Consider the following 26,276-nt stretch of genomic DNA (forward strand, 5'->3'; position numbering starts at 1 on the left):
CGCGGAGGAAAACGGAGTGCCCCGTGGGAAGAAGAAAAACGGAGTGTGGACAAAGGAAAGGAGACGAGGAAGATAGAAAAATTAGAAACGAACCCGGTACTTGTGTAACCAGTGGCAATGGTGGGTAAATAACCCCCAACTCCATGAGAAGGTCTGAAAAGGAGGTTTTTGGAGCACCTCTTGAGGTACTCCACAAAAAACGTGGATCTACCCCCTGCTCCACCTTTTTTCTGGAGCCGGAGTTGTTGGAGCTAGACGCGTTTGGTTGCGAAATTTTCAGAGTTGGTGGAGTGGAGCAATTTTTTGTGGAGTGGAGTGCTCCCAAACACCCCCTAAGTGGGCCTGAACTGAACTACCAACGGCCCGCGGGCCTCACGGGCCCATTTGAACAGTTGATCGTATTTTTTTTCGTTCGCAATTTTTTTAAATACTCTTAATCGTTTCTGTAGAAATTTATGTGTGGGCTCTGTTTTGTTTCTGCAGGTTATGAAGGTTGCAAATACGTATCCATGTGAATGATATTTTCGATACATTCTTGTGCAAATAACCACCCTGCTGGCTGCTGTCGACTGCATCATCAATTCATCATTCATCAGTACATACATGTCATATTGTTTTTATTAGTTGGTCTACCTCTACCTGTTATATCATAGGCATAAACGGTTGTTTTGTATTTCTTCTGTTTTGTAAGAAGAAAGGAACTGGGTTGATGTATGGATGGTAAAATTGCAGAGTATTGAGGAACAATGATTTGAGTGTGTTTGGAATTTGGAGCGCAAAAAACACTGCAGGAATCGGAATTTTTTCCTTGGAAATCGCAATCAACATTAGTTTTTAGCATAGAAAAGGCTGACATTTATTTTTTTTAAAAAAATCATATTTCACATTTTTTAAGTAGGTTCTTATTAAAATGACACTGGCTTAAGACTAGGCGACTAGCTAACGTTTTCAATCGGCAAAACAACTGCAAGCTCAACATTATTTTGGCAAGTGTCATATGCGTTGGAACATGATACTTGTGTGAAATAAGATCAAACACTAAGTAAATATATAAGAAATAGCTATATACGTACTCCTCGCAAAAAATAAAAACAAACTAGCTATATACGTAGTACTAGTATCATTTCCTCTTCATGATGAAGTTTAAAGCATATTACATTTTATACTCGCTATTTCCTCTTCACTGTAGACAGAGGTACACTACTGCAGTTTTCCTATTTCCATAGGGTTTGAATTTCTATGAAAAGGCCTCAAAACGATAGGGGTATACTTTGCCTACGGGTTTGGGTAGGGAGCATTGTTTTGCGATCCTAGTGATCCGTTGCTCTTTTCTTTTTGACATTGACTTTTGTAATATTTTGCTATGGTATTCAATTGGTTATGTTGTATGGAGACTTGTACCATGCTAGGCATTCAGCCGTGTTTGGCAAGAGTCCGGTTTTCTGGAAACGGAGAAGGCGTTTTTCACTAAAAACACCAATTTAGATGATTCTCTTTTAATAAATAAAATAGAAACGTCTCTTCGGTTTCTCATCGCAATAAAAAATAGGAGGGCTTTTCCGATCGAAATGAAGAAGTCATGCCAAATGGCCAATCATCATTTAGCAAGAAAAGTGCACCACATCGGACTAATCTCAATGAAAAGTTTCGTGTGATGTTTTCAAGATAGTCACATAAGCAAGATTGAAATGAAATGGTGTTTGAAATTACCATCTCCAATGCATAATTTCATGATGTGGTTTCATACGATCAAAATCGTATTTAATTTCATGACTCATAGAGCGTTGATATTCGTATACAGTTGGTTTCATCCCGGTGAAACTAGTTCCCTCTCTCCTCTTTAATTTTATACATGTCAAAAAATCTTATGTGGCATGTTAATTAATGAGAATGAAAGCTCGTGAAATTCCGTATTGGGAGTAGCCTCACAACCCCCAAACAGATATCTGTTACTGATGCTAGACCAGCTGACATGGATCCGATCTGTGTTTGGTCTGTTGCTGACATAGCACACCTATCCCGTGCAATTTGCAAGGAAAGGCTTGTCAATAGAAAAAGAAAAGCTACGAGCTACTCACAGCTTGGCTCGAAGCGGCTCGATTTGAGATCGGCTCGTTTAGAAATCGAGCCGAGCTGGAGGCCCAAGCCCCGAGCTCGCGAGCTTTGACTAGCCAATCTTGAGCTAGGCTCGTTTCACGTTTGTTTCTTTCGCTCCACCAGTAACCGTAACCGGCAGCTCGAAACCCTGGACCCACAAGTCAGCGTGTCACCCACAGAGACCAACGGGCCCCACGTCATTCCCGTCCCCCAGTTCAGCGCTGCCCCCGGATCTCTCCCTTCCTGCTCGTCGTCTCCTCGCTCGCCGCCCGGCCACCTGCGCCCACCGGCGGCTGCCCTTCCACAGATCCCGTGCCCCCCCCCCCCCCCACTCGGTCGTCGCCGACCAGCCGGTGTTCTGCAATCTGCACGGATCTCAGGTTCGGCTCACTTTCTGTCGAACTTGAGGTTGAGGTCGCGGGCGAGCTCGAGCTCGGCTCGTTGGCTGCCCATTCATCTCAATTCTCACCTAGTGCAACAGGACACGTACCCTCTGTCCGCTTTCTGTCCAAGTCCTAATAAAGTATGCTTAAAATCTGAAGAACCAAAACCGTGGACCATCACCGCCGGTATCCCATCCCAATTCCACAGATTTGAGGTTTCCACACTCGTCATTCCCAGTACTTATACCACCCGAAAATCCAAGCGAAATCCCACCTCCCAGACCTCGAAGCCTGGAGCTCACAGGCGACGGACGCGAAGATTCGATTTCTGCGATTCTTTGGAGCCCTCTTGTGCCGCCGGGTTCTTGAAATCTTAGGCCGCGATTTTTGTTTCCTCCCTTTCCGGTTGGACGGCTGCCGTGGCTGGCGCACCCTTTTGTTGGTTCTTGCCGTGTTCTTGCGCTGCTGATTGCCTGACCGGATCTTGTGTTTCTTCGGTTCCTTGCAGGCATTGTTGGCGACCGGAGGCGCAACCGTCGATCCTTGGATTGAGGTAATGGAGCATTTTGGATTTGTTCCTGGCACTTTCTGGTGGATTATTTCCTTTCAGTATTTGCTTGGTTTTCTTGCAAAATAAAATGAATGTGGATCTAAACCAGGGTAGATTAGAATTTAGATGGCCTGGAGGTGTTAGTAATAATTGAGGAAAGAGATATGTTGCTTGAATTAGTTACAACCGTACAGGGGGGTTGGAGGGTTTCTTGGTAGAGATGGCACATTCATTCTTGCTAACTTCCTGCCTGGTTGCTGTGATCAGTGTTGCTGTGCTCAGCATTCACTACTGAATTTGTTTCACTACAATATTTCCAAACAAGGGATGAAATGTACCACGAGTGTTGAACTTCACCGTGCAAGTAGGAACATTCATCCTAGATGCCACATCGCTAACTGGTGTGACAGTATGTTTGATTTCCCAGCATGGCTCCTTTTCATTCAACTTGCCATTTGTCATGTTTTCCAGATGTTTCTCTTTTTATAGTGAGATATATAGTTCTTGTCATTTCAGCTGGTAGATTTTGTGTCACTGATTTACTTTAGTCTTCAGTAACGTTCATTTTTGTATTATAGCAGATTGCCCCTTTCACTAACTGTTGTGACAATATGTATGATTGCCCAGCATTGCTCCTTTTCATTCAATTCCCCATTTGTCATGTTTTCCAAATGTTTCTCTTTTATAATGAGATATAGTTCTTGTCATTCAGCCGGTAAATCTGTGTCGTTACTTCAGTCTTCAGTAACGCTCATTTTTGTATTATAGCAGATTGCCCCCTTTTGACTTAAATTCTGTGTTTTATCTGTTGCAAAGCATTAGTTGAATATGGATAAAATATGTCACGTATTAGTTGGGAGGGCAGGAGGAGCATCTCATTGCAAACTTAATTTCCAAGTGCAAAAGATTTAGCTTATTGTGATGTTGCCTTTCATGCCTATGATATATTATAAGCTCAGGCACTCTATATGTATAGGTAATTTTGTAAATACTGAAAGCATGCCATATTTATAACTCCCATTTTGCTGGTTCTGTAAAAGTGGTTGGTTTGGTCCTAATTTTCACTGTGAATTTGCAGATAGATTGTATATAAAGGCTGCAGCTCAGATCATTATCAAGCATGTCTCTCCTCTCGAAGTTACGCTTGATCACCGTGGATGTGACTGGTACACTGATCGCCTACAAAGGACATCTTGGGGATTACTACTGTATGGCAGCTAAGTCAGCTGGGATGCCATGTCCTGACTATAACCGCATGCATGAGGGCTTCAAGCTTGCATACACTGAGATGGCAAGACAGTATCCATGCTTTGGATTTGCAGCAAAGATGCCAAACATTGAATGGTGGAGGACTTGTGTTAAGAACTCATTTGTTAAGGTAAGACCACTTTCTAAATATGGAGCCTGTCAGGACAAGTGATGTCTCTTTTTCATGTTGAGAGGGCTTAGTGATTCAGTTGCTCTATAATCTGTTTTTTTCCTGCAGGCTGGCTATGATTATGATGAGGAGACATTTGAGAAAATCTTCAGGCGCATTTATTCTGCTTTTGGCTCCTCTGCGCCATACTCTGCATTTCCTGATGCACAGCCCTTCCTGAGGTGGGCGCGGGAGAAGGGACTCACAGTTGGGATTGTCAGCAATGCAGAGTACCGCTACAAAGATGTAATCTTACCAGCTTTAGGGTTGAATCAGGTGCGATAACCCCTAAATTATGTGAGATAGTTACATGCTTCTGTAATAATTGTTCTCTCAGTGTTCATAAATGGAGTGGCCTAACACTCTGAATCTCTGATACATGTCTTGGTCTTGCAACTAGGGCTCGGAATGGGACTTTGGGGTCTTTTCAGGCGTTGTTGGTGTTGAGAAACCAGATCCAAGAATTTACAAGTTAGCGCTCGAGATGGCAGGAAACATTGCGCCAGAAGAAGCACTCCACATAGGTGACAGCATGCGGAAGGACTACATCCCTGCAAGGAGCATTGGGATGCAAGCGCTGCTCCTGGACCGGTTCAAGACCGCTGACGCTGAGAGCTGGAGGCAGTCTGGCGCGACGGTGCTACCCGACCTGGTTGCCACTCAGGAGTGGCTCACCAAGAACCAGAATGAGGAGCCGAAGCATGAGACAGTAGCAGCTCAAGTGCTGAACAGAATGTCTGAAAAGCTCAAGATGGGGGCTTAAGCCCAGAGTTCCTTTTCATGCGCTAGTTGTGAATTGAAGATCCTACAGGTGGAAGGAGACAGGTTCTTGACTGCTGGCTAATGTAATTAGCTTGAACTGCTGGGTGTTCTTGTAGCTGCTTCCGGGGCTTATGCTGATTGCTGAATATGACTAGCAAATCAGTGTGTCATGAGTCGAAGATTTCGGGTTCTGTTTTCCATTCTTCACCTGTGTGGATGAATAAAGAAGAGGAAATGGATTTCGAATGTGTCGAGCTTTCTCCATTCTTAACATGCGTGGAAGGGCATTTTGATTCGTGCAGCTTGTACTTCCAATATAAATTAGATAACAACGAAAGATAATATAAAATAATAGCTGATATACAAATCGGTTGACACCATTCGCTCATCACATAGTTATCAATTTGTACATTACTTGGTACCTTTCCATTGAGAATATTACAATCAACCTACATCAAGAAGCTGAATACCACACACGGCTAGCATTCGGCAGCCGAATCATGCAGCATTGGAACATCACACGGTATATATAATATTACACAGGGAATCGTTTTGAGCTCTCGTACCACGAAACAAGGCATTAGGGATCAATAGGTATATTCTCACCCCTACATGCAGCCCTACGAACAAAGAACCAAAGAAACAAAACAACATAGTCACGTAGATCCCTTTGCAAACAATGTACATGAAGTTCTAGCCTCAAGAGACTCGCTTATGCTCAGCAGCGATTTCTTGTTTTGGGTAATGCATTTCATACAAGTTACATCTATTAGTTGGGCCACTTTCTGCGCTGTGGGGTTCCAAAACATCTTAGCGGCCTGCAGGGTGCCTGTTCCAGGACAAGTAGTTGTGGTCTCCCAGTTTCCTGCAGAAGGCCACAAATTGAATTAGCAACTTACAAAGAAATCCGGCCGGCGTATCAGTGAAAACTAATGCTGGATGCTTTAACAGGCGTAGAGAAGCCCTGCGAAGATCATTCTTATGATAAAAGCCTTAACCGTGCCAGGCATACTCAAAACACAACAGGATAAGCAAAATAGCAGTGTGTAGAATCAAAGAAAACCAGCACAGCTCGTTGCCTGGTTCATGGTTCTAGTCCACCAAAATTACAGGAGAAGGTGCTCCTCCAGAAGTATTTTCTACAACAGAACCAAAGTCGTATGGCATGAAATGTACTCATACAATCCAAAGCCTCAGGGCCACGTCAACCTTAATTGGCCTAGGAGATGCTAGGATAGATTGGGCTGCACAAAACATAATCAGAATACCTGCCTACAGGTTTTCTACAACTTTGATAGGCTAAACCCAGATTATTTCACCGCAAGCATCACATTCACAATATGGCTATCAGCCTATCACAGTGCATAGCATATGCATATATATATATATAAGGGGCTCATGGACTAGATCTAGAAGCTTACAATATCCAGCACACAGCTTATCAATTTCCAAGCGATTGCAGCATACATGAGTTAAAAAGTTACTAACCTTGGTTTTATGAAGTACAGCAAGGTGAATGCGAATGCCAGGAAAATGCAGAGCCCACCAACTATAAGGTATGCAAAGCCAAGAAAATCGTTCTTCCCTCCGAGCCAAGTTGCAGTGGATAGGACCAGCTTTTTCTTGCCACCGAAGCTATATGTATTGTAGTTGTTACTCAACCTCACTGTTATTGTGTCATTCTCCTTGAGGTCAAAGTATATCCTCCCATATAACTTTCTGAAAGTAGGAAGTGCTGCTGTCCTCATCCAAACAATGAGGTCCTCTTGCTCGCTCAACTGTCACATAAAACACAATTGACATGAATAACTCACATGGATATTCCATACCGAGGTAGCTTTACTATATCTAAGTGAAAGAAATCAATCAAAACATACATTATGATGCTGCAGATTTATAGTAGTAAATGAACAAGAGTCCTCCTATGACCAAAATATTCCACAATGTTTTAGTGTCGAACAAGGGTTCACATACCGGGACCGTTGGGTCAAGAGTTGCTCCACCTTTAAGTGCACCATTCTGGAAGTTGCTCGGATAGACATCTTTGCCAAATTTGTGCTCCCTATCACTCTTCCAGGAGATGTCTTTCTTGTCCACCGTCAAGTTATCATTACCACGAGTGAAACTATATGTATCATTAAACAAGCTCCAAGCAATAAGACCACAAGGAACAATTGGTTGTCCATTAGCCGTGGTCTTCTCAGGTTCACAGGCGGATGTCTGGTTAGCTTTACGCTTATCTCTTAGCTGTGCATCATTTCGGCTCTTTACATACCTGAATAGGGAAAACGTTATGCACAATAAATCTCCATTTCAAAGCTATTCTCTTCTTTTTCTTTGGCAGTATGATATTGAAGGTAGCAGTTAATTTGCGATGCATCATGTTTTTCAATTTCAATAGCACCACATAAAATTTCAAAATCAGGAAGTTGAATAGCTGCCAATTTATGCAAAAATCTAAGATTCAATCTGAAAATCTCAAAAGAACATCATACCTCCTATGGTTCTGGTAGAAGTTATCGAGTTCGTAATACACAAATATTGGCTGCTTCATATCCTTCGTAACCTGGAGACAAACAACTAAATAAATTTTTCCAAGAAAATTGTGCTTAAAGATGTATGCTTACAGATGCATGTTTGTTCCAACTTTTTTTTTTAGCAAAATGTTTGTTCCAACTTTATAAACATTTCAAAGATCTATTTAACTGCACTTTTGCTGCTACAACAACAACAACAACAACATAGCCTTTCAGTCCCAAGCAAGAACTTTTGCTCCTACTATGCCCCAATATTTTAAACTGCAAATCAATACCCAGAAAAGTCTAAGGTTATTACCGTTAGATTCCTTATGCATTCTTTGGATATGGTTTCATTCTGGATGTAAGCAAGCTTGTTATCAGTCATGTTGCCTGGCACACACGCCTCATCGTACCGATCAATAATCTCAACAACCTGCAACCAGTGAACACAAATAAACAAATAAAAACACAACTATCACAAAACTTATTTAACATAAGGCCAAGACAAAAGGAAGCATACATCTCGTGCAGCTAGCAGCGAAACAACACCGATGGGAACAAAAATGACACCAACGATGAAGAACACCGAGACAACCTACACAACACAAGTCAAACATCGAAACATCTGTGAGCTACTCCAAAATATTTTTTTTTCTTATCCTCCAAAACCTATAGTGTCATAATCTCCACAACGAGAAAAACTTACCCATTTTGGAGTAAGAATTGGCTTACAAGCCGGCAGCTCCTGCTGTGTGAACTTGGAATCTGTACATAAGAATTTAGGAGTAAGAATGGGGTTGCAATCCGCAAATGCAAGTCACATCACAAGCTTAGCATTCTTCTAACAGATTGTACCATTTCTGACCTCATAGTTTCATTGAAACCCAGTATCCATAGTTCCATACACATGCAATCTATAGTCTATACTGTCATTCCTGAACTAGTTTGAAGCTTTTTTCTTCTAGATTGAAACTATCCGTATCTTTAAGGAACTAGAACTAATACCACCACGTACCGACCAGATTGACAGGTTTTCTTCTAGATTGAGTAGAATATCACTAACGAACAATACAATCATGTAGCACCTAGATTGACGGTTTCTCTGCTAGATTGAGCTTGCTACAATCACTGAGCAAATTAAACCATCATGAATTGAAGCAACTAGATTGACTGTTCTTCTTTCGCTGAACTGAACTAGCCATAATCACTACGCAAACAAACCTTCATGCGCCAACTATTCTGATGTTTTTTTCTTCTGGATTGAACAAGCTACAATCACTGAGAAGCAAGCTCACACGCTTTCAAATATGGCAGCTAAAAAGGATCGATCGTATTGACGCCAAAGGAGACCACAAGCTAGCAGAATCTCCAAACCCAAAGGGGTCCAAATTAACACCGTACCACTAGCCCCAGGCTATATCCTCGGCGAGAACTCGCCGCCCCTTGCCTTATCCTGACGGAAACGAGGAACCACGAAGACGGCAAGCGTACGCTAAAGAGATTCGGCGCGAGATCTCACACTTGGGCATCCGGGTGTTCCTCCTGGCCGCGCCCGCGGCGGCCGCATCCACGGATCCGCCGTTGCTGGTCCCGGCCGCATGGCTGCTCATCTCGCCTCCCGCCACCGACCCCTCCGCCCTAGCAGCCAACCAAGGGGGGACCCCGCGGAAGCCGCCGCCCGGTCTGGCTGCGCGGACTGGGCGTCGTCCCGGCCGCCGCGAGAGGACGCTCCTCCCCCGCCGGAGCGGGCCGATGAGGGAGGCGAGGAGCTTCCCCGCCGCGATCTAGCTCGATGCTGCCGGCTTGCTTGCTGGCGAAGGTAAAGGGAGCTGGGGGGAGCAGTGGTGATTTGATTCGGAGTTCTGACCAGCAGGGCGACTCGGGAGGAGCCGAGGAGGACGAAAGGGAGGGGCGCTGGGCGAGGTGGTTGGGCTGGGTTGGGTTCGTGTCGAGCCGGCGGCGACAACAGGGGGGCAGCGGGGCCCAACCGCGAACCGTCCAGTGGCGTGCCCTATTCTTCTTCTAGAAGACTACTAGAATGTCATGTTTTTTTTCGGTACTCGGGTTTACTCCATGTGTATTTTCGTACGATTCTCGTGTTAGAAAAATACTCATTGTAATGGGTTGTAAAAGATTGTATATACAATCAGCCTCTGAAATTGAAATTGAAGCACCCTCGTTTGCACGGACTAACGGGCGAGAAAGATATGCCCAGATATGAAGCAACGTAAACACACTAAGTTGACCATACAAACGAACACTAGAAACACCCAGCACACACGGCAGCGGAAGCATCTTGCTAAAGCCCAACGCCATGGGCACGTCGGGTGCGAAAGCAACCTTCTACTCGAAGTCTTCACCGGCAGCGAAGTTCGGATCTTCCTTTAATCCAACAAAGCAAGGTGAGTGTAAAAGTATTCAAAAAGTCCAACCACACCCACGTAGAGGGATAACAAGAATATGCATAAGGTATAACAAGGATCATGGAGGGATTCATTTGCGATAAAGCTAGATTTACCCCATGCATGGTTTCGTTTTTAAAGGGCTTTTCACAAAACATTATTAATAAACCGAATTAATTGAATGGGGCTGATCCTACACAAGGATCCAAGTTTTAATACTATCGAACCCCCCATCCGCGGTAGCACACGGCATAACTGCTGAACACTTTCTGAAATTTATACTCAAGCTAAGAAACCCATCAATTTTGTAAAAGCTAGTTATGTGCGCAAACCGTAACTCGTTCGATACCGTGGACACGGCTATCCGAATAGATTTTAACTCTGCAGAGGGGTACACTTTACCCACAAGTAGGGTACCGTGACACAAACACCTTAGTATTGGCGCGGATCCTAGCAAAGCCATTACCCACCTTAGCTAAGACCCGATTAACCATTATGGAAGCAACCATGGGGTTAAGGACCTACCAACAAGACCTTAACCGGGACCTAAGCCTACACATGCTTACTCCTTCTCCATGTTCTTCCATTGCTCAACCAGCACACTTATGATTAATAGACTTGCTAGTGGGATTTATGCTAGCTTTTGCCTCATACAAAGGTCGAGTGGTTGCATAGTAGTTTAGGTTAGCAAGATGACACATCAACTCGGTTCTTAAACATGATAAGATGGATACCTCCCAACCTGCTCAACCACTAAGGTACGAGCCCGACTGATATTTCATATAAGAAACACTCGTCCGTCTCGTCTAACCACTTTCTTTTATCCCTTCCCTAAAATTCATTTATTTTCCTTAAAACACTCAACGCATTTATTCATTGATAAAATACAATGTAACCATGATTGAATTGTAATAAAGTGATTAACAAGATTCTAAGCATTCTAGCGACAATTATCATCCAAACAGAGCATATCATATTTAGAGATAATCCTAAGTCATCAAGGAACAACCATAGCAATCAAGGGGTGGCTATCCAACCAGGTTTCATCTAAGCAATAAAACAATATATGCAATTTATAAAAATGGCCAATAGGTTATGTCTGAAAAACTAGGATAAATATGCATGAAAGCATGAGATTCGACTTGCCATCTCCAAAGCCTTCTGAAAGCTCCTGCTCGCGATACAGGTCTTCTGGCTCTGGCTTGCGATACCAGCCTCCAAACTGGTTCTCCTCCTCGGTTACTCCATCAGCTATGGCGACGACGACGCAAAAGACAAATAAACGCAAACAAGCGCAAACACAAAATAAAATGAGCTCAAACGGAGAGGAGAATAACTGGAATAGATAGAATATAATTTTAGAGGAATTTAGGAAAAAGAATCAAGTGAATTGAAGTTTTGATGTGTGAGATATGACTATGTAAAGATTAGCTACTAATTACGAAAATAATTTAACATAACTGGACGGAGGCTTCCCAGGTTAAACGAACGGAGGCTTCATGGGTTTCTGTCAGTACGTGAGTGGCTTGGTGGTGTTTTGAGCCCACACGTCAGTAGCGGCCTAGGATTGATTAGTGTTTTGGCCTGAGAAAGGAATGTAACAGAGAGAGAAAGACACGGAGGAGTCTTTAGCGACTCTAAAATTCCTATCACATCAAATGTTTTTATACTAGTTAGGAGTATAAAACATAAACTAATTATAAAACTAATTGCACAGATGGGAGATTAATTTTCGAGACGAATCTACTAAGCCTAATTAGTCCATGATTTGACAATATGATGCTACAGTAAACATGTGCTAGTGATGGATTAATTAGGCTTAATAGATTCATCTCATGAATTAGCCTCCATCTGTGTAATTAGTTTTATAATTAGCTCATGTTTAGTCCTCCTAATTAACATTTGAATATTCGATGTGATATGAATTTTAGGAGGTCCTAAAGAACCAAACACCTCCTAAGGCTCATCCGCCATGGGAGACGGCTGAAGCTCACTGGAGTTTCGTCGCGCGGTGATTCCGGCCACCGTTTTTTAATCCAAGGGCATAGGGAGAGAGAGGAGTGGATGGGGAAGCTCGGCATAGGCTCACCTCGGGCAGGGGCAGCTTGGAGAGGGAGATCGAGGCAGCGCCCTGTTCTTGTGTGGAGGAGCAAATAGCTTGATTTAGGGAGGGAGAAGGTGGGAGGCACAGCTGGGCGGCTCGGCGAGCTCGGGATAGCGTCGGAGAGCAGCTCAGGGTGGCTTTTATAGGCGGCGAGGGCGGAGCTGTGCCAGTGGCTCACCTGCTCGCCATGAATGGCGACGTTGTGGCCGGGCGGCAGATTGCGAGCATCGGCTTGCTGCGGTGGTGGCGCTGGGGCGACGCGGCGTTGACGGCGCGTGCGACGAGGTGGTAGCGGCGTGGTTGAGGTGGGGACACGGCAAGGGGCGGCACGACGTGGTGCCGAGTGGCAAGGCGTGAGTGAGCTTGGCGGGTTTTTTGCGAGTGGAGCGAGGAGGGGCGAGCGCGCGTGGTGCACGGTAGCAGCGAGCGGTTGTGTCGCTTGAGCAGAGCGAGGGTGAGCGCAGCGAGCGAGGAGGGTCCAGCATGCGAAGCTCCAGCTTTTGCTCGGCTCGTGTCGCGCGCGTGAGAGTTATACGGGTTACGTACTGGGCAGTATGCGTGTGAGGAGAGGGAGATGATGTGCATGGCAAGGGGGTTGCGTCTGAGCGAAGCTCATCTTTGTTTTGTGCGTGCACATGCAGGAAGTATGAGTGAGAGGGATTAGAGGGAAATGATTGATTAATCAGATTGTTGGCTTAGGTAGAAAAGAGATAGAAGCAAGTTAACTGGCTGCACTAATGGAGAGGAAGATTAAGCTAGGGATAGAGTTTAGATGGGAAAAAAGGAATTGACCTCGAGAATAGTTTTGCAATGTTTTGAAATTAGATTTTAAAACAGGTTTTAAAATTTTTGAATTTGAGTGATTTTTAGGTTTGAATTTTTAGGCTGTTACAGAGATAGGGTTGGGTATACAAATATACAATATAACAGAGGAGACTTATCCAATATACGAATCATGAGCCTATTTTGTGCTGCTCTCAATAGGTGTATATTATAGGACAAAAGGAGATTCAGTCATGGAAACTAAACTTCTAGAGGCAATATTAATATATATAAATTTTTCAGATAATATTTTATTATGAAAAGGGGGCAATATTATATTTTTAAATTTACAAAGATGGCACCTGCTACAATACATATAACTCATGTGTAGATGAAAGCGGCTCCTAACCTAAAAATAGTTTTTTTTCTTATAAGATCCTAAAATAACAAAAATTATAAACAAAACTGCTAGAAACACCTTATGATGGTGAAAATGCAGCTAGAGGCAATGCTTTTTATTAATATAATCAAAACGGGACTACATCATGAAAAGCAGCCTAAGGCTAATCCCACTACATTGTATGTGCCGCGTAGGATTATTTTTTGACATAGCAAATAATTAAGGAAGAGAGAAGAAACCTATTATATCTTTCGAGAAAATACAGCTTTTGGCTTGATGTTGTTCAAGACTGGAGACCTGTGTAGATTCTTTAAACGTATGATTCTAATCCTAACTCATGCAACAATTGTTGAATAATTGGGTTCTTAAGAAATAACATTAACAGGGGCGAATCCAAGTAACACCCGAAGGGGGCTAAGCTCTTCTTCTCCTTCTTCCGCTACATCTTCTCTCCCTTCCTTTTATTCTCCTCTCATCTTTCTACTCCCCTAGCTCCGGGGGCTGCAGCGCCTCCGCCCCTTCCCCCCACCCGCCACTTTTTTCAAATGAACCAGGCAGGAGAGCTGCCGATTATATTAAAAGAATATGAAGTCCAGACTTGATGAAAACAACAAAAAAAGGAAAAACAATGCAAACACTGATAGGTTGGATTGGGTCATCAACGCATGCTGCACCACGTACTCAGACGCAACTCAACTCTACAACACATCGGCTGGTTGGATTCCTATATCAACACACGCTAAACTTAACTCCTCTCAATACCTCAGCGCCAGAACCGAAGCCTTACCGCAGCCCGTACTACCGTACATATGGTCAAGAAGTCGCCGAAACCTCCTAGTGTAACCTAGCGTCGATGTTGAACCGAGAAGCAGACTGCACCGCATCGAGAAGGCCACCACCATGCAGGACCTTCCACCATAGTGCTGCTGTAACATCACTCTCCACCTGACAGGGTAATAGCGCTGAATCCGGACCTCTCGTAGTCGCCGCCACGATAACACAACGTGTGGAGGGCCTCACCACATCCGCTGTTGGACTCTGCCTCTCTCTCGTCGCCTCGAAGAGACACCGTGCGCGGGGGCCTTGCCACATCCGCTGCAGTACTCCACATCATGGATCCGTTTCTTTTGTCGCTGTCAGAGTGTTGAGCGATATTGCCTCGTGAAGGAATACGAGGTAGGCTACACTAGCGCAAATCAAAATTTATACCGCGTATAACCAGGAAGAACTGCCGTATAAGGATCACGGGATTACCACTCGACGCACTACTGGTGCGGAAGATGTAGATATGCGTCGATGCAGTGAAGACGATCGCGTAGTCGTACGTAGTCGATCAACGTAGTCGTACGTAGTCGATCACGTCAACGTCCAGCAGCTCGTCCACGTGCAGCAAGATTGCCCCCGGTGCCGCGGCTCGTCGTCGGCTCGTCGGCGGCTCGTCCAAGTGCTGCAGGCGCAACACCTCCAAGGTATCCACACGTGCAGGGAGGAAGCGTCACAAGCCGGACTGCTAGATCCGCGAGTTGCAACAGGCAAGGGCGTGGGAGGCGCGACAGGTGTGTTTCGCCAAAAAGGTGTCAACCCTAGGGTGCCCCCACCCCTCTATTTATAGAGGTTCCTAACGGGCCTCTGGGTCCGAGGCCCATTAGTACTTCTAAACCTAATCCAACTCGGATCAGATCCGAATTGGGCTTCCAGGCCCTTTAAGTGTGTGACCCTATGGGTTCGGATACGTATAGACATGGCCCGAGTACTCCTACTCGGCCCAATAGTCGGTAGCGGCCTCTAGCAAGACGTGCCAACTCCTATACGCACACGAAGATCATATCAGACGAACCATCACAACATAATATACATGCTATTCCCTTTGCCTCACGATATTTGGTCTAGCTTCAAGCCGACTGCTCTTTCTCGATCCTGTGATTCGGAATCCCTTTGTAGGTTAACTCTTAACCGTACGTAGCATGGCCATGCATTTTCGGATCCGATCACTCGAGGGGCCCAGAGATATCACTCTCAATCAGAGAGGGGCAAATCCCATATTGATTGACCATGTCTTGTAGCATGCTTCTTGACAAACCCGAAAGCTACCTTTATAACTACCCTGTTACGGCGTAGCGTTTGATAGCCCCTAAGTAGGTCGATCCACATCTAGAATACATGCGACAATCTCAGGTCTAAGGACAAAGCGTATATGTTGTTTAAAGAGAGAACTACTTCTCGTGTTGGGTCAGTCCTAACACATGTCTCCACATGTGTCCACATTATTAGTTCAACATCTCTATATCTATGACTTGTGAAACATAGTCATCAACTAATACATGTGCTAGTCTAATATTCATGTGTGTCCTCACATGAACTCCGACTAGGGATAACTTTAGAATAACCATACAAGTAAAGAGTTTCACATACAATTCACATAATTGCAAATCAATTCAAGTAGCCTTCAATGGATATTCAATGAACACAATATACAAATCATGGATACATATGGAATATCATCATCTCTATGATTGCCTCTAGGGCATACTTCCAACACCTCGCTCCCCAAGATCTCCATTGATCAGCCAAGCCGTCGCAATGTGTCAACCTCGCTTCGTTTCTTCACCCTCACACATAGCCTTCTCCATAGTGTCAGCAAGCTAGAGAAGTCGCTTGCTTCATCTTCCGATGATGTACCACACAGGATAGTCCAGCCAAGCTGAGCAACCTACCACAGTCCGCTGCAAGCTTAGTCGTCCCATGCTGCCGTTGCCGCAAGCGCCGTCCTTCAGCGCAGTTCCACACCACACTGACCGCTGCCAAGCAACATCAGCCACTGCGGTCCGCTGCAAGCAGCCAAATTCGACAATCATGCAACAACCCCTGGCCGCCACTATAACTTTGATCACCTGCACATGGGCTCGGCAACACCCATTCAGTTCACCACATGGCGGAGTTGCTGCCATCAGTTATGGCCTCCCATGACGATGGTTCAGCAATGCCACGAACCAAATTGGGTCTCTAGAGATGACGCCTCCAAGGAGGGTACGACACAATGGCATCGTCATCGCTCGTCCAGGATCTGGACAGGATTTTCACCTAGAGAATCCCGTGCAGTAGGGTCGTAATCCAACATGACGCCCCCAACGAGGAAGACGACATCCTAGGACGCCACCGTCATGTCCACCGGCATGAAGGCCGGTGAGGGCTTTCACCCGGAGATATACAACCCCTCACTGCACGTACATGGTTTGGCACTCCTAGACCACTGCTACAATAACCCAGCCGAGGTGCCGCCACCGCCGCGCCTCCACTCGCCATGCCGCCGTACCTCCACCTCCATTTCTGTCGCCGCCATCCACCGTTGCCTACGCGCCGCACCCTCCACCGCCTGCACCTCCCTGCCGCCGCCGCGCGTCCGCTTGCCGTTCCACCACCACATGGCGTTCCTCCTAGCCGCATGCACTTCCCGGACGTGCTCCTCCCAGCCATGGTCCTCTCGGTCGCCGCACGCTCCACCCGGCCACCGCGCTCCTCCCTGCCGTTGCGCTTCTCTCCCAGCCGGCGCTCCTCCGTTGCCCGCGTCGGCTAGCTAGCCTTCATCCGCCGTGCCAGCCGCCACCACTTGGCCTCCACGACTCGCGTCGAGCCGCCTCGCAACTGCCAGCGCCGGCCCTCCGCCCGTCCACCTTTGCGGCCACCCCGCGCCAGCCCGTCGCTGCTGCTCCGCACGGGCATACGCAGCGGCCGCCGAAGACGCATATCCTCCACTGAGCCGCAGAGCGCCACCTTCCTCGCCGAGCCCCCCGTGCGTGCGGCCTATGGCTAGCGCCGTCGGCAGAAGCACCGTGCAGATCCAGCCATGGGGGCGCTGGATCCGGTCAACCGGACCTAGGGGCACTGCCGGCGCATCCATGCCCGGTGCAGCTGCGTCATTGACCAGGGGCGGGCACGGCCACGACCGTGCCCGCGAGCTGCCGACCCCGGTTCCTCGCATCGCCGTCCGTAGCCGCCGTCAGGCCGCGCGCCCCTCTGCGCTCGCGCCGTCCCAGACCTTTGGCTCCTAGATCCGCACTGGCCAATACCGGACGCGGAGAAATGGCCCCGCCGCCGCCGTCCTAGTAGGGATGCGGGCTTCCGAAGCCCCGCTCAGGCGGCGGCGAGGTGTGGGTGAGCGTGGGGAGGGCGGCAGCGGCGACGACGAGCTGGGTACCGCCCGTGTCGCCCCTAGGAGGAGAGCGACGCAGGGGCTTCTATCTCTCCCCGTCCGCCACTGAACACAAAGATACTACGTGTTGGGTGAGTTGTATCATACTTAAATTTATATAGCGTATCAATTTTAGAAATAAAAACGACATAATACTATGCAGCGGGATTATTTAGCCTGATAGTGTCCTCGGTCAAAGTCAGATCACGCTAGGGCGCAGTTGTTGGATTCGGTAGAACTGCACGGATACGTTTGCTGCCATAAAACGTCCTTGGTGGGCCGTGTTTTTGCCCTAAACTGGGTTGGGCTGTTGTGCGGGTCGGAGTTGTGTCTGTCTGTTGCTACACCCTCCCTCCGGTTGCAGCCCAACCCAGAGATGATCTGGCCCAGGGGTTGGTGGCCCAAACGACGAACAGGCCCACACATTGCAAGGTGGGTCCTTAACAACTTCCCACTATCGTGTACGGATCGCCGTTAGATCGGGAGGAACAGTCGCAGAGCGCCGTTGCATACTTTTCCTTCCACAAGGCCGCATCGCGGAAGTCGGCCGGCGGCGCCGCCACGCAGGTAGGTGCACACGGTGCGCCGTGAACTGGCGCCGGATGCGGCGGCGGCGGCGATCGACGATCCGAATCGGCGCGGTGGCCGGTGGGCACGCACGCGCTCTTCTCGATGGCGCGCTTTGTGATAGAGATCACCACCGTCCACCGACGCGCGCGCGGCTGGGCCGGGGCCGGGCATGCAAGCGCCCGGCGCCCTTCCTCGCCTCGCCGGTGGACGTGCGTGCATGAGCCCGTGGGCGAAACGGGCTAGTAGCTACGACTAGCTAGCGGAGTGCAAACCCCTACTGGTACGAACTCGATCGCGGCTTAATTAGTCTTCTTCCTGTCCTTTTCCTCATGCCTTCGATACCCAAATTTAAACTGTCAGGAACACTGCGCGCTTGTAGCAGAAGGCAGTTCCAGACCTCATTTCGATTGAATATACAATTGGTTGTTCTTTGGATGAATAAAAATAAAAAATACACAAATAGTTTGCCTTTGTTGGTCATGCATGATATACACAAATAGCTTGCCTTTGTTGATCATGCATGATCATGTGCATATACACCTCTACCCATGTCATTTTCACTTTCACCTTCACTTCACATATTTTATCTCTATGTAAGCGTTGTGGATACCCAGATAAAGATAGATACAGACATACAGTCCGAACCTTTTACTGATATAGATGCTTCTTAAACGACCTATTGACACAGATGCAATCCTTTTTCAAAAATTACACCAATGCAAAGTAAGCCTACGCTGGAGTTGTTGGAGTAGCAGAAACAGCAGGCAATCCAAAATCTTAGTGTGGGAGCTAGTATTTTTTTGAACGAAAGTGGGAGCTAATATGAAGTTTATATATTCAGATATAAAAACATTTTTTTTGTGGCAGTGCACAGGATACTCTACAGCAGTCTAAATACACATATATAAACAGACAAAAATGTGCACGACAGTAATGACTTGTTCCTTGATCTTAGGATGTCTAGTCATAAACTAAAGAAAATGTGCATAACTAGCTAAATCGTTCACTTCTTAATGCAGAAACAACACTGTTGACACATTATCACATGCATGATACAAAAAAAAATCACCGATGTCAAACAACAGTGTTACACAAATCCAATATAATACAGATATATGTGAGTGTGTGTTCGCCACCATGCATTATACATGCAGGAACATGTCAATTAAAGCGCACTGTCACTAGCTTGAACTCAAGCCATGATAAAAATGCTAAACCAAATTACCTAAGCCATCCTCATCAGAGTAGCAGGTAATAATATCCTAATTAGGGCTCAAACAACCATATATATAATGAATTTGTCCTCTTAAGATCTTGTATCTAATAATACTAATTACCGCAAATGCGCTGCACTCAGCTCACGCGTTACTCTAAACCTTCACAACAAAATTGACACAATACTTTTTTTTCCTTTTTTACCCATATATATTGGACAAATTCTTTGCGTGAGCTCCAAACCATTGGACTATATACGAACCCTCTGATGACTTCCTACAGGTGCTTGTTGTGTGGAGGCGACTTCATCTCGAGCTTGGAGCTCGAACCCTCGAAACCCTTGCTGCCCATGGATTCACCTGACAAGGCACCCTCGTACAGGCTGGTGATCGGGTCCATGACACTGATGCCACCCTCCATCGTTGTTGATGAACCCATCTGGAGCTGGTCGGTGCCGCTCTTAACCTGCTGGTCCTCCTCGCCGGCCCAGATCATCGAGCTCTTGCCACTGGAGCTGCAATGGTTAGGGCCCTTCTTGTCTGCTGACGATGACCCTATGAAGTTCTCACCCAGCGTCAAGAAGCTATCCATTGGCCTCTCCATCTGATGGAGAAGGTGGTCCATGTGGCTACTTCCTCCATAGAAGTGCAGGTCCTGGAGGGAAGAGAAGCCCGTGGAGCTGCCAATGTCAAGGACGGCTTGGTTGCCTAGAGATCTGTACCCCGCGGGCCACGTGGCGTAGTCGCTGGTCCCTAGGGCTTGGTGTGCTTTCTCCAGGATGGACTGCATGTACTTCCCCTGGGCTTCAACCCTCATCTGGAGGTGCTTCTGCACCTGCACGTCATGCATGCAAAGTTCACTACTACTTTTACTTTTGTTGAAAGAAAATGCATGCATATATGCTGAGTTCATGAGTATACCACACAAATATGAGAAGGATATAGAAAAGTTGTGTCAAGTAAACTTCCCAAGAATGTTCCTGAGAAAGCGTCAAGAGATCGGAACATGCCAGCCACAAAAAATGCCGTACCAGGTAACAAGTGTATGTAAACTTCCCAAGAACGTTCATGCATGTATGCAAAGTTCATGAGCAACATGCAAGGGCAGAAGAAAGAAATCAACGTTGTAGTATGAGTAAACTTCCTAAAGCATGTTACTATGTGATCTGTATGTACCTCTAGTTCCCCATGGAGCCTTCTCTGGACTTCCATCTGGATCCTTAGCGCCTCGTTCACGTTCACGCTTCGGCTGAATGATCAACAAACAAGAGAAATAAGCATCGGAAGCTTATAACTGAAGACAGATTGCGTTATTAAGGAGAATTAGCATAATGGTATGAACAAATCAACTCACTCGTTCATCGTTCTTCCCATCACGCCTGAAGAAGAGGCCACATTACGTTGCATCTCCATTGCTGAATGTGTGGTTCATTGGATAGTGTTACTTATTGTGAAAAATATTTATATACTAGAATTATATATGTATCCTTATGAGCTACTGAAAAGTACTGGACAGGTACATGACTCTATATGTAATTTTCGATATCAGGTTTATAACTAATTGTTTGAAAATAATGTGTAAACTAGAAATTATCTACCTTATGAACAACTGAAAGTACTGGTCACATGATATAATATCATATTCGCTGCTAGGTTTGAGCAAATGAATGTACGTAAAATTATACAAAAATCTGGAAATGAAACAGGTTTGAGTGTTTGAGAACATCATATCAGTCTGGTTTAGCTTTGGCAAAAGGATGGAAAAGGCACAGTCACACAGATAGGCACTACATAGGTAGACAGAGAAGGCAAGGACAAAAAATTTATCCTACAAGTTCTCTCTGAAGATAATAAGCATAGTAATCTAAGTACTGTACATCTTATCTTTATAATACTAACCTGTATGATCCCCAAACTCCTTGTGCTGCTTCCCTAGCCTGAATTTCTGACAGAGAGAAAAACAGCATCACGAATCAGGAGACTTAAAACCTAATTTCAAGCTTGCATGGGATCCAGCAGCTAGGTACGTACCTGCAGGTGACTCTTGAGATGGTAGAGGGTAAGGCCCTTGACTCCCATAACCCTCATGATAGTCTTTGGAGTTGCCTCTACATACGGGAAGGAGAGCAAGAAGCAAATTAAACCAACCAAATACCCATAAAAATTCCCGATAAACTGAAGCATCTACGTTACGTACTGTCCGGGCCTCCGAGCTGGGCGACGGCGTCGACGAAGCGGTCATGGAGCTCGGCGGTCCACCGGAGGCGGGGCTTGGGGTCGGTGGTGAGGACGAGGCCGCCGGAGTCACCTTGCACGCACATAGACCGATCATTTGAGCTCCCAGCGCCAGTGTTGGGCTGCTTCTTGGAGGAGGGGAACATTCTATCCTCCCAGCTCCTTGCTGCTTCCCCTCTTAAACGGTTAAACCTTTCTCTCTCTCTCTCTCTCTCTAGATCTCGGGATCCTGTGGCAATCGATCCTCTCTCTTTTCGCTCTGATCGATCTGATCAGCTACAAGGACTGCTGGATGCAGAGATTCAAGAACATGGAATAGGGTTCGCCTCGCACGCAGAACGAGGAGTGCACAGTAGAAGCGCTACTACTGTTACGTTCCTCTCTTCTTCTGATCTTCTTCCTCCTTGATATGCTCTCTTTCTCTCTCCTCTCTCGCTTTCTCTCTCTGCTTTAGACTTTAGTTCGTTGCTTTGTTTCTTTCTCTTTCCCTCTGCGTGTAGTGTGTAGTAGGTCTCATAGCAGAAAGCTCCCCCGGTCGGGTATTATTCTACGCGGGAGAGAAAAGCCACCGCCAAAACTACTCGAAGCCTCGCCAGTAGTCTCCCCGCGTGGCCCCCTCTTGCATAAGGTTTGAACAGCTCATTTAACAAGCAATAATTTAACATCGTTTCATGCATCTCTTTTACTGCTAATTACTATGACGATGGCAAGTACAGGTTGCTGGTTAGAATTATATAGCACTATCTTATCACCTGCTTGCTCTTCTATCTTATCACTGTTTATTTTTCAGAAGATGCAAATTCATCTGAATTTTGTTTTGTTTGGAAAGAAAATTAAAGGAATTTAGTGTATCGTTAGAGTATATTAAGCCGGTGCATCAAGTTAAGGACGAGAGCGTTAAAAGCTCTTCTTGATCAAATCATCAGTGCAATGAATCATCATCATCAATGCATGGAAAAGGGGAGTAAACTGGTCACACCATCATGTCCAAATGATGGCTTCCAGATTGTGATGGAATTTAAAACATGCGCATTTGCATTGAGCCCCGGGACTGGCCAAGTAGACATCACAACATACCCAACAAAATGTAAAGGGACCTAAAGTCACCATATACACATACACATCATAGTGGAGCCATTGATGGCATATGTAGTGCCCGTGTGGGAGACCTGTAGTAGGTAGCAGTCATGCATATTTCCTTTTTGTTTGTGACCCAGCTGCAGACCCAACTATATCATCTTCAGATACAGGTATGAGCAGGTGGCATACAGCATAGTACACACATGATTGATCCAAGCCTTGTGATAATTTTGATCTTTTTACGATTATAAGGATGACGCGCATCACCACGTACGCGCAGGTATGAGCTCCTGAAAAGTTCGAGCTGCTGCGCCGCCCGAGAGATCGGAGGCTTTTGTCACTATTATCTGTCCATGCATGCACACGTCACTAAAATGTCATAATACTTCCAAAAAATATTATATATATATATATATATGCAAGGTAAAAATTGAGTCCAATTAGGATATATAAGAAGGTAGAGAAGATAGGTAGAATACTACTAGTACTAGTATAAAGCTAGCCCTACATCAGCCGTCCCCTACACATTCCGCTACAAAGGGGGGCCGGGGAGGAGGCATGGCATGGCATTTTCTTTACCACACCTAGGGAATATATGCTTCCTTCTTTGACAATTAAGCAAAGATTCCTCTGAAGTATACACCAGATTTTTGTTTGATTTGTAGTAAATATAAAATTACATGTCTACTGTCTTTTGTAAAATTCCATTCTGCCACATGCATGACAACCACTGCATCGCCAAAATAAGGTTCTAATACACGGTTGTAATTACATAAATGCTGATCAAGTCCTCGGATATTTCAAGCCAGACATGCAGGCCCGGATTTTTCAGTTGCAAAAAAAAAAATTGTAAATGCAAGCAGTGGTGTTTGCAGATCGTACGGTGCAATCCGAGTCAGTATGGAACTCTGCTACATCCATAGTACAGATTCGCTACGAAAGTGTTTACGTCCACGTGCAAAAGCGCATGAAACGGAGACGGCGTATGCATGACTAAATATGCCTAGCAAAGTTGTGTTTTACTTTTAGTTCTCTCATCGATCAAGCTCAGAAATCATACTGTCCACTATGGGTGGTAGCTTGCATTTCAAGCACAGCTCTGTGTCGAGATGCTCTTTCAGATAAGATAGGATAAGACACATGTGAAATGTGTTTGCAAGCATAGTAAACCTTATATATAAGAGCTATATGCCTGCAGGCTTTCACTCACGCAAACGAAAACAATTTGTTATATTGATTCTGACCGGTTTTGCAAGTCTATTTTTGGGCTAAATTATTGGATTTTATTCTTTCGATAAGGGAAATTTGATTAATTTCACGGATTGGGCGGGCGGCTCTCATTTTTCCGACCATTCTAAAATTTTTCTTACAATTAATTACTGATTCTATGTGATGCACATATAAAATTTATGATTCAGAACAGCCCTATAATTTATTTGTTCTCCTCGAAGAAACACATGACTACCATGCATGGATAAGTTTATTTTTGGTTTTGAAAAAACATGTATTAGTTTCTTTTTCCCATGCGTTTAACCCCATGGATGGAGGATCAGACTGAGACGTCCTCTTTTACATGAAATGATTCAGATCACAAAGTTCATCTCATCATCAGCCAACCTTACTAGCCAGGCGAGCATGCATGGCCCATTCGTCTCCTATAGTAATGACTAGTATATTTGCATGTAATCATGGCGCAGCCAAATCTCAGAGATCTGATGTGTGTGTGAACGCACTCGAGCTGTTTGTCAATGTCTCTCTTTGCTAAAGCAATGTCTCTAGCTACTGCCAAATTAGGGCAGGCATGGGGCCTGCTAGCTTGGCGCGCGGCCATATGTTTTACCAAGCAAGCCAATGGATTGAGCAAGCAAAGTTCAGTTCATACGATATGATTCATGCAGAAGCTGGACGTGTACGCGTATGGCAGATGACACACAGTGCCAGGGTTTGTTCGCCGGCGCTGCTTGCATTGCTTCAGCTTTTCACCCGAGATGTGAGGAAGAGATCATCGGGAAAAGCCGGCCGGCCGTCGGAGTCGGAGAGAAGGCGTTGTGCTTTGCCTTTTCGTCGGAGCACGTCACGCGGTTCGCTTTCAGCGTGGGAGAGAGTCAGGCCTGGCCTCCGGTTCGATCTGCTTGGGGCGACGGCCATGGGATCCGCCACCGCTTTGGGCGACGGCGGCGTGCAGCCCACGGCTGGAATGTCTCGCGCGGACGGCATGGCGGCGGGTGTCGGCGGCGTCTCGGGCTGCGTCCAGACTCCATGCCCGAGCACGTGCGGCCGCCGCGCAAAGCAAGAAGGCAGCAGCTGGCGTCGGCGCGCGGCCTGGTTGCCTCCGGACTGGGCTAGGTCTGCAAGCAGCTTGCTGGGCTGTAGAATTAGCCGCGCCAAACTGGGCCGGAGATATCTGCCTAGCTACAAGTTTGTTACTGAACCTGTCATCTCAAACAATGACGTAGCATCCTCTGGAAATAAAATGATGGCGTAGCATTCTCTCAAAAACTTTTATTGGCGTTGCACAAACTTATTCCTAAAGAAAAATGACTTACTACTAAGAGAAAAATATTAAAAATGTGGTAAGCACAATGTTACCGATAGATGAAATAGCACCCCACACCGAGACAAAAATGCAAAAAAAAAAACATAACAAATTTCACTTTTAACTTTGAAACTGCCTTTTATAATACCTTTGTTTTAAGCTCACCTCGACTCATATCCGGTGCAAAAATAATCTACACTCTTAATCGATTCCACATGATTTTTTTACCAATGTGGAGTCAATATACTTATATAAAGTATTGCGATCCTTGTAGTTACGAAATATAGTCACGAATTGAAACCTTTAACGTGATCCCACCATGTTTTCCTATTTGCAAAATGTCTTCACACACACATGATAAATAAGCATCCACACGATCGAATGAGATTGGCTCCGCTTATATTAGCAAAATTGGATATAATCGGTTGATTGATTGCATATTTGCATGCATGGTTGGGTGGTTTTTACATCAAAGCTAAGTAAGAAGTAGGCCTTTATAATTAAATATACTGTGAAATTTACCATTCTAAGATACCATGAGAAACAACAAAAATACGAGTATTCTTTCTTCAACCTTGACTAAATTTGAAGGTTGTGTTGTCTCTCATCGATGCACACTAAAATGGTAAGTTTCTCACCGTGACATGCCTCTCCATCTTTGATGTCTCCCTGCCTAGATCCAGAGTCACAACCTCTACCCTAACTTGTTTTTTCCTTAACTATTAGTCCTCCGCCCATAGCCGGCGATGTGCGATTGCCTATGTTTAGTTGGGTCTACTTACCTCCCTAAAAACTCTTAAAAGCTCAATAACGTCTTCATTTCTAAATTCCTACCGGTGGTTAGAATCTCCACGGACTCAGAAAAGTGTCGTTTCTAGACGATTGAAGTGTAGGAAGTGCGCTGCGAAACAATAATCGAGTTTTAGAGCGGCGTACCCTGTGACTTGTAAATTTGCATTCTAGTTTATAAAGTCGAGGCCAAAAATTCCCAACCGTAGATTATGAGCCATTAGAGCGGCGTACCCGATCCAACGGCCGGACAGCCGCAGGCCGCAT

General features: G+C 45.6%; 3 protein-coding genes and 1 long non-coding RNA gene across 5 annotated transcripts; 1 reads left to right on the forward strand and 3 right to left on the reverse strand.

Moving 5' to 3' along the window:
- The first annotated feature begins 2,340 nt into the window (after positions 1 to 2,340).
- On the forward strand, positions 2,341 to 5,473 carry LOC101772690 (haloacid dehalogenase-like hydrolase domain-containing protein 3). Of its 2 annotated transcripts, none has more exons than XM_004965569.4 (5): positions 2,341 to 2,477; positions 2,989 to 3,033; positions 4,109 to 4,408; positions 4,517 to 4,723; positions 4,848 to 5,473. In XM_004965569.4, exons 3-5 carry the CDS (start codon positions 4,151 to 4,153, stop codon positions 5,208 to 5,210), a joined length of 828 nt encoding a protein of 275 aa, XP_004965626.1. In that variant the 5' UTR covers positions 2,341 to 2,477; positions 2,989 to 3,033; positions 4,109 to 4,150; the 3' UTR covers positions 5,211 to 5,473. The 2 variants fall into 2 exon arrangements, with proteins under 2 accessions (XP_004965626.1, XP_004965625.1); XM_004965568.4 differs by lacking the exon at positions 2,341 to 2,477 and adding an exon at positions 2,575 to 2,885.
- Positions 5,474 to 5,548: 75 nt separating this feature from the next.
- LOC101773365 (ALA-interacting subunit 3) lies at positions 5,549 to 9,641 on the reverse strand. The gene is made up of 8 exons (XM_004965570.4): positions 9,248 to 9,641; positions 8,435 to 8,493; positions 8,249 to 8,323; positions 8,045 to 8,161; positions 7,705 to 7,775; positions 7,184 to 7,484; positions 6,698 to 6,987; positions 5,549 to 6,074 (listed from the first exon to the last, which is right to left on the reverse strand). The coding sequence occupies exons 1-8, from the start codon at positions 9,336 to 9,338 to the stop codon at positions 6,020 to 6,022; spliced, it is 1,059 nt and encodes a 352-aa protein (XP_004965627.1). The 5' UTR covers positions 9,339 to 9,641; the 3' UTR covers positions 5,549 to 6,019.
- Positions 9,642 to 9,827: 186 nt separating this feature from the next.
- Positions 9,828 to 12,720, reverse strand: LOC111256986. The gene is made up of 2 exons (XR_002677333.1): positions 12,220 to 12,720; positions 9,828 to 11,381 (listed from the first exon to the last, which is right to left on the reverse strand). It is a non-coding gene; the product is annotated as an uncharacterized LOC111256986 (long non-coding RNA).
- Positions 12,721 to 19,220: 6,500 nt separating this feature from the next.
- Positions 19,221 to 21,750, reverse strand: LOC101773784 (myb family transcription factor APL). The gene is made up of 6 exons (XM_012845370.3): positions 21,567 to 21,750; positions 21,401 to 21,477; positions 21,269 to 21,314; positions 20,724 to 20,784; positions 20,546 to 20,618; positions 19,221 to 20,204 (listed from the first exon to the last, which is right to left on the reverse strand). Exons 1-6 carry the CDS (start codon positions 21,748 to 21,750, stop codon positions 19,647 to 19,649), a joined length of 999 nt encoding a protein of 332 aa, XP_012700824.1. The 3' UTR covers positions 19,221 to 19,646.
- Between the last annotated feature and the right edge of the window lie 4,526 nt (positions 21,751 to 26,276).

Source organism: Setaria italica, chromosome IV (assembly GCF_000263155.2).
Source record: "Setaria italica strain Yugu1 chromosome IV, Setaria_italica_v2.0, whole genome shotgun sequence".
NCBI classification, from domain to species: Eukaryota; Viridiplantae; Streptophyta; class Magnoliopsida; order Poales; family Poaceae; genus Setaria; species Setaria italica.

Excerpts from the sequence above, each read along its gene's own strand:
- LOC101772690 (XM_004965569.4), top strand. The coding sequence starts at position 4,151 with ATGTCTCTCCTCTCGAAGTTACGCTTGATCACCGTGGATGTGACTGGT. Across the intron at positions 4,409-4,516 it reads TTAAGAACTCATTTGTTAAG|GCTGGCTATGATTATGATGA; the intron begins GTAAGACCACTT and ends TTTTTCCTGCAG. Across the intron at positions 4,724-4,847 it reads CAGCTTTAGGGTTGAATCAG|GGCTCGGAATGGGACTTTGG; the intron begins GTGCGATAACCC and ends TCTTGCAACTAG.
- LOC101773365 (XM_004965570.4), bottom strand. The coding sequence starts at position 9,338 with ATGAGCAGCCATGCGGCCGGGACCAGCAACGGCGGATCCGTGGATGCG. Across the intron at positions 8,162-8,248 it reads CGCTGCTAGCTGCACGAGAT|GTTGTTGAGATTATTGATCG; the intron begins GTATGCTTCCTT and ends CACTGGTTGCAG. Across the intron at positions 7,776-8,044 it reads AATGCATAAGGAATCTAACG|GTTACGAAGGATATGAAGCA; the intron begins GTAATAACCTTA and ends GTTTGTCTCCAG.
- LOC101773784 (XM_012845370.3), bottom strand. The coding sequence starts at position 21,750 with ATGTTCCCCTCCTCCAAGAAGCAGCCCAACACTGGCGCTGGGAGCTCA. Across the intron at positions 20,619-20,723 it reads ATGGGAAGAACGATGAACGA|CCGAAGCGTGAACGTGAACG; the intron begins GTGAGTTGATTT and ends TTGATCATTCAG. Across the intron at positions 20,205-20,545 it reads GGCTCCATGGGGAACTAGAG|GTGCAGAAGCACCTCCAGAT; the intron begins GTACATACAGAT and ends CATGACGTGCAG.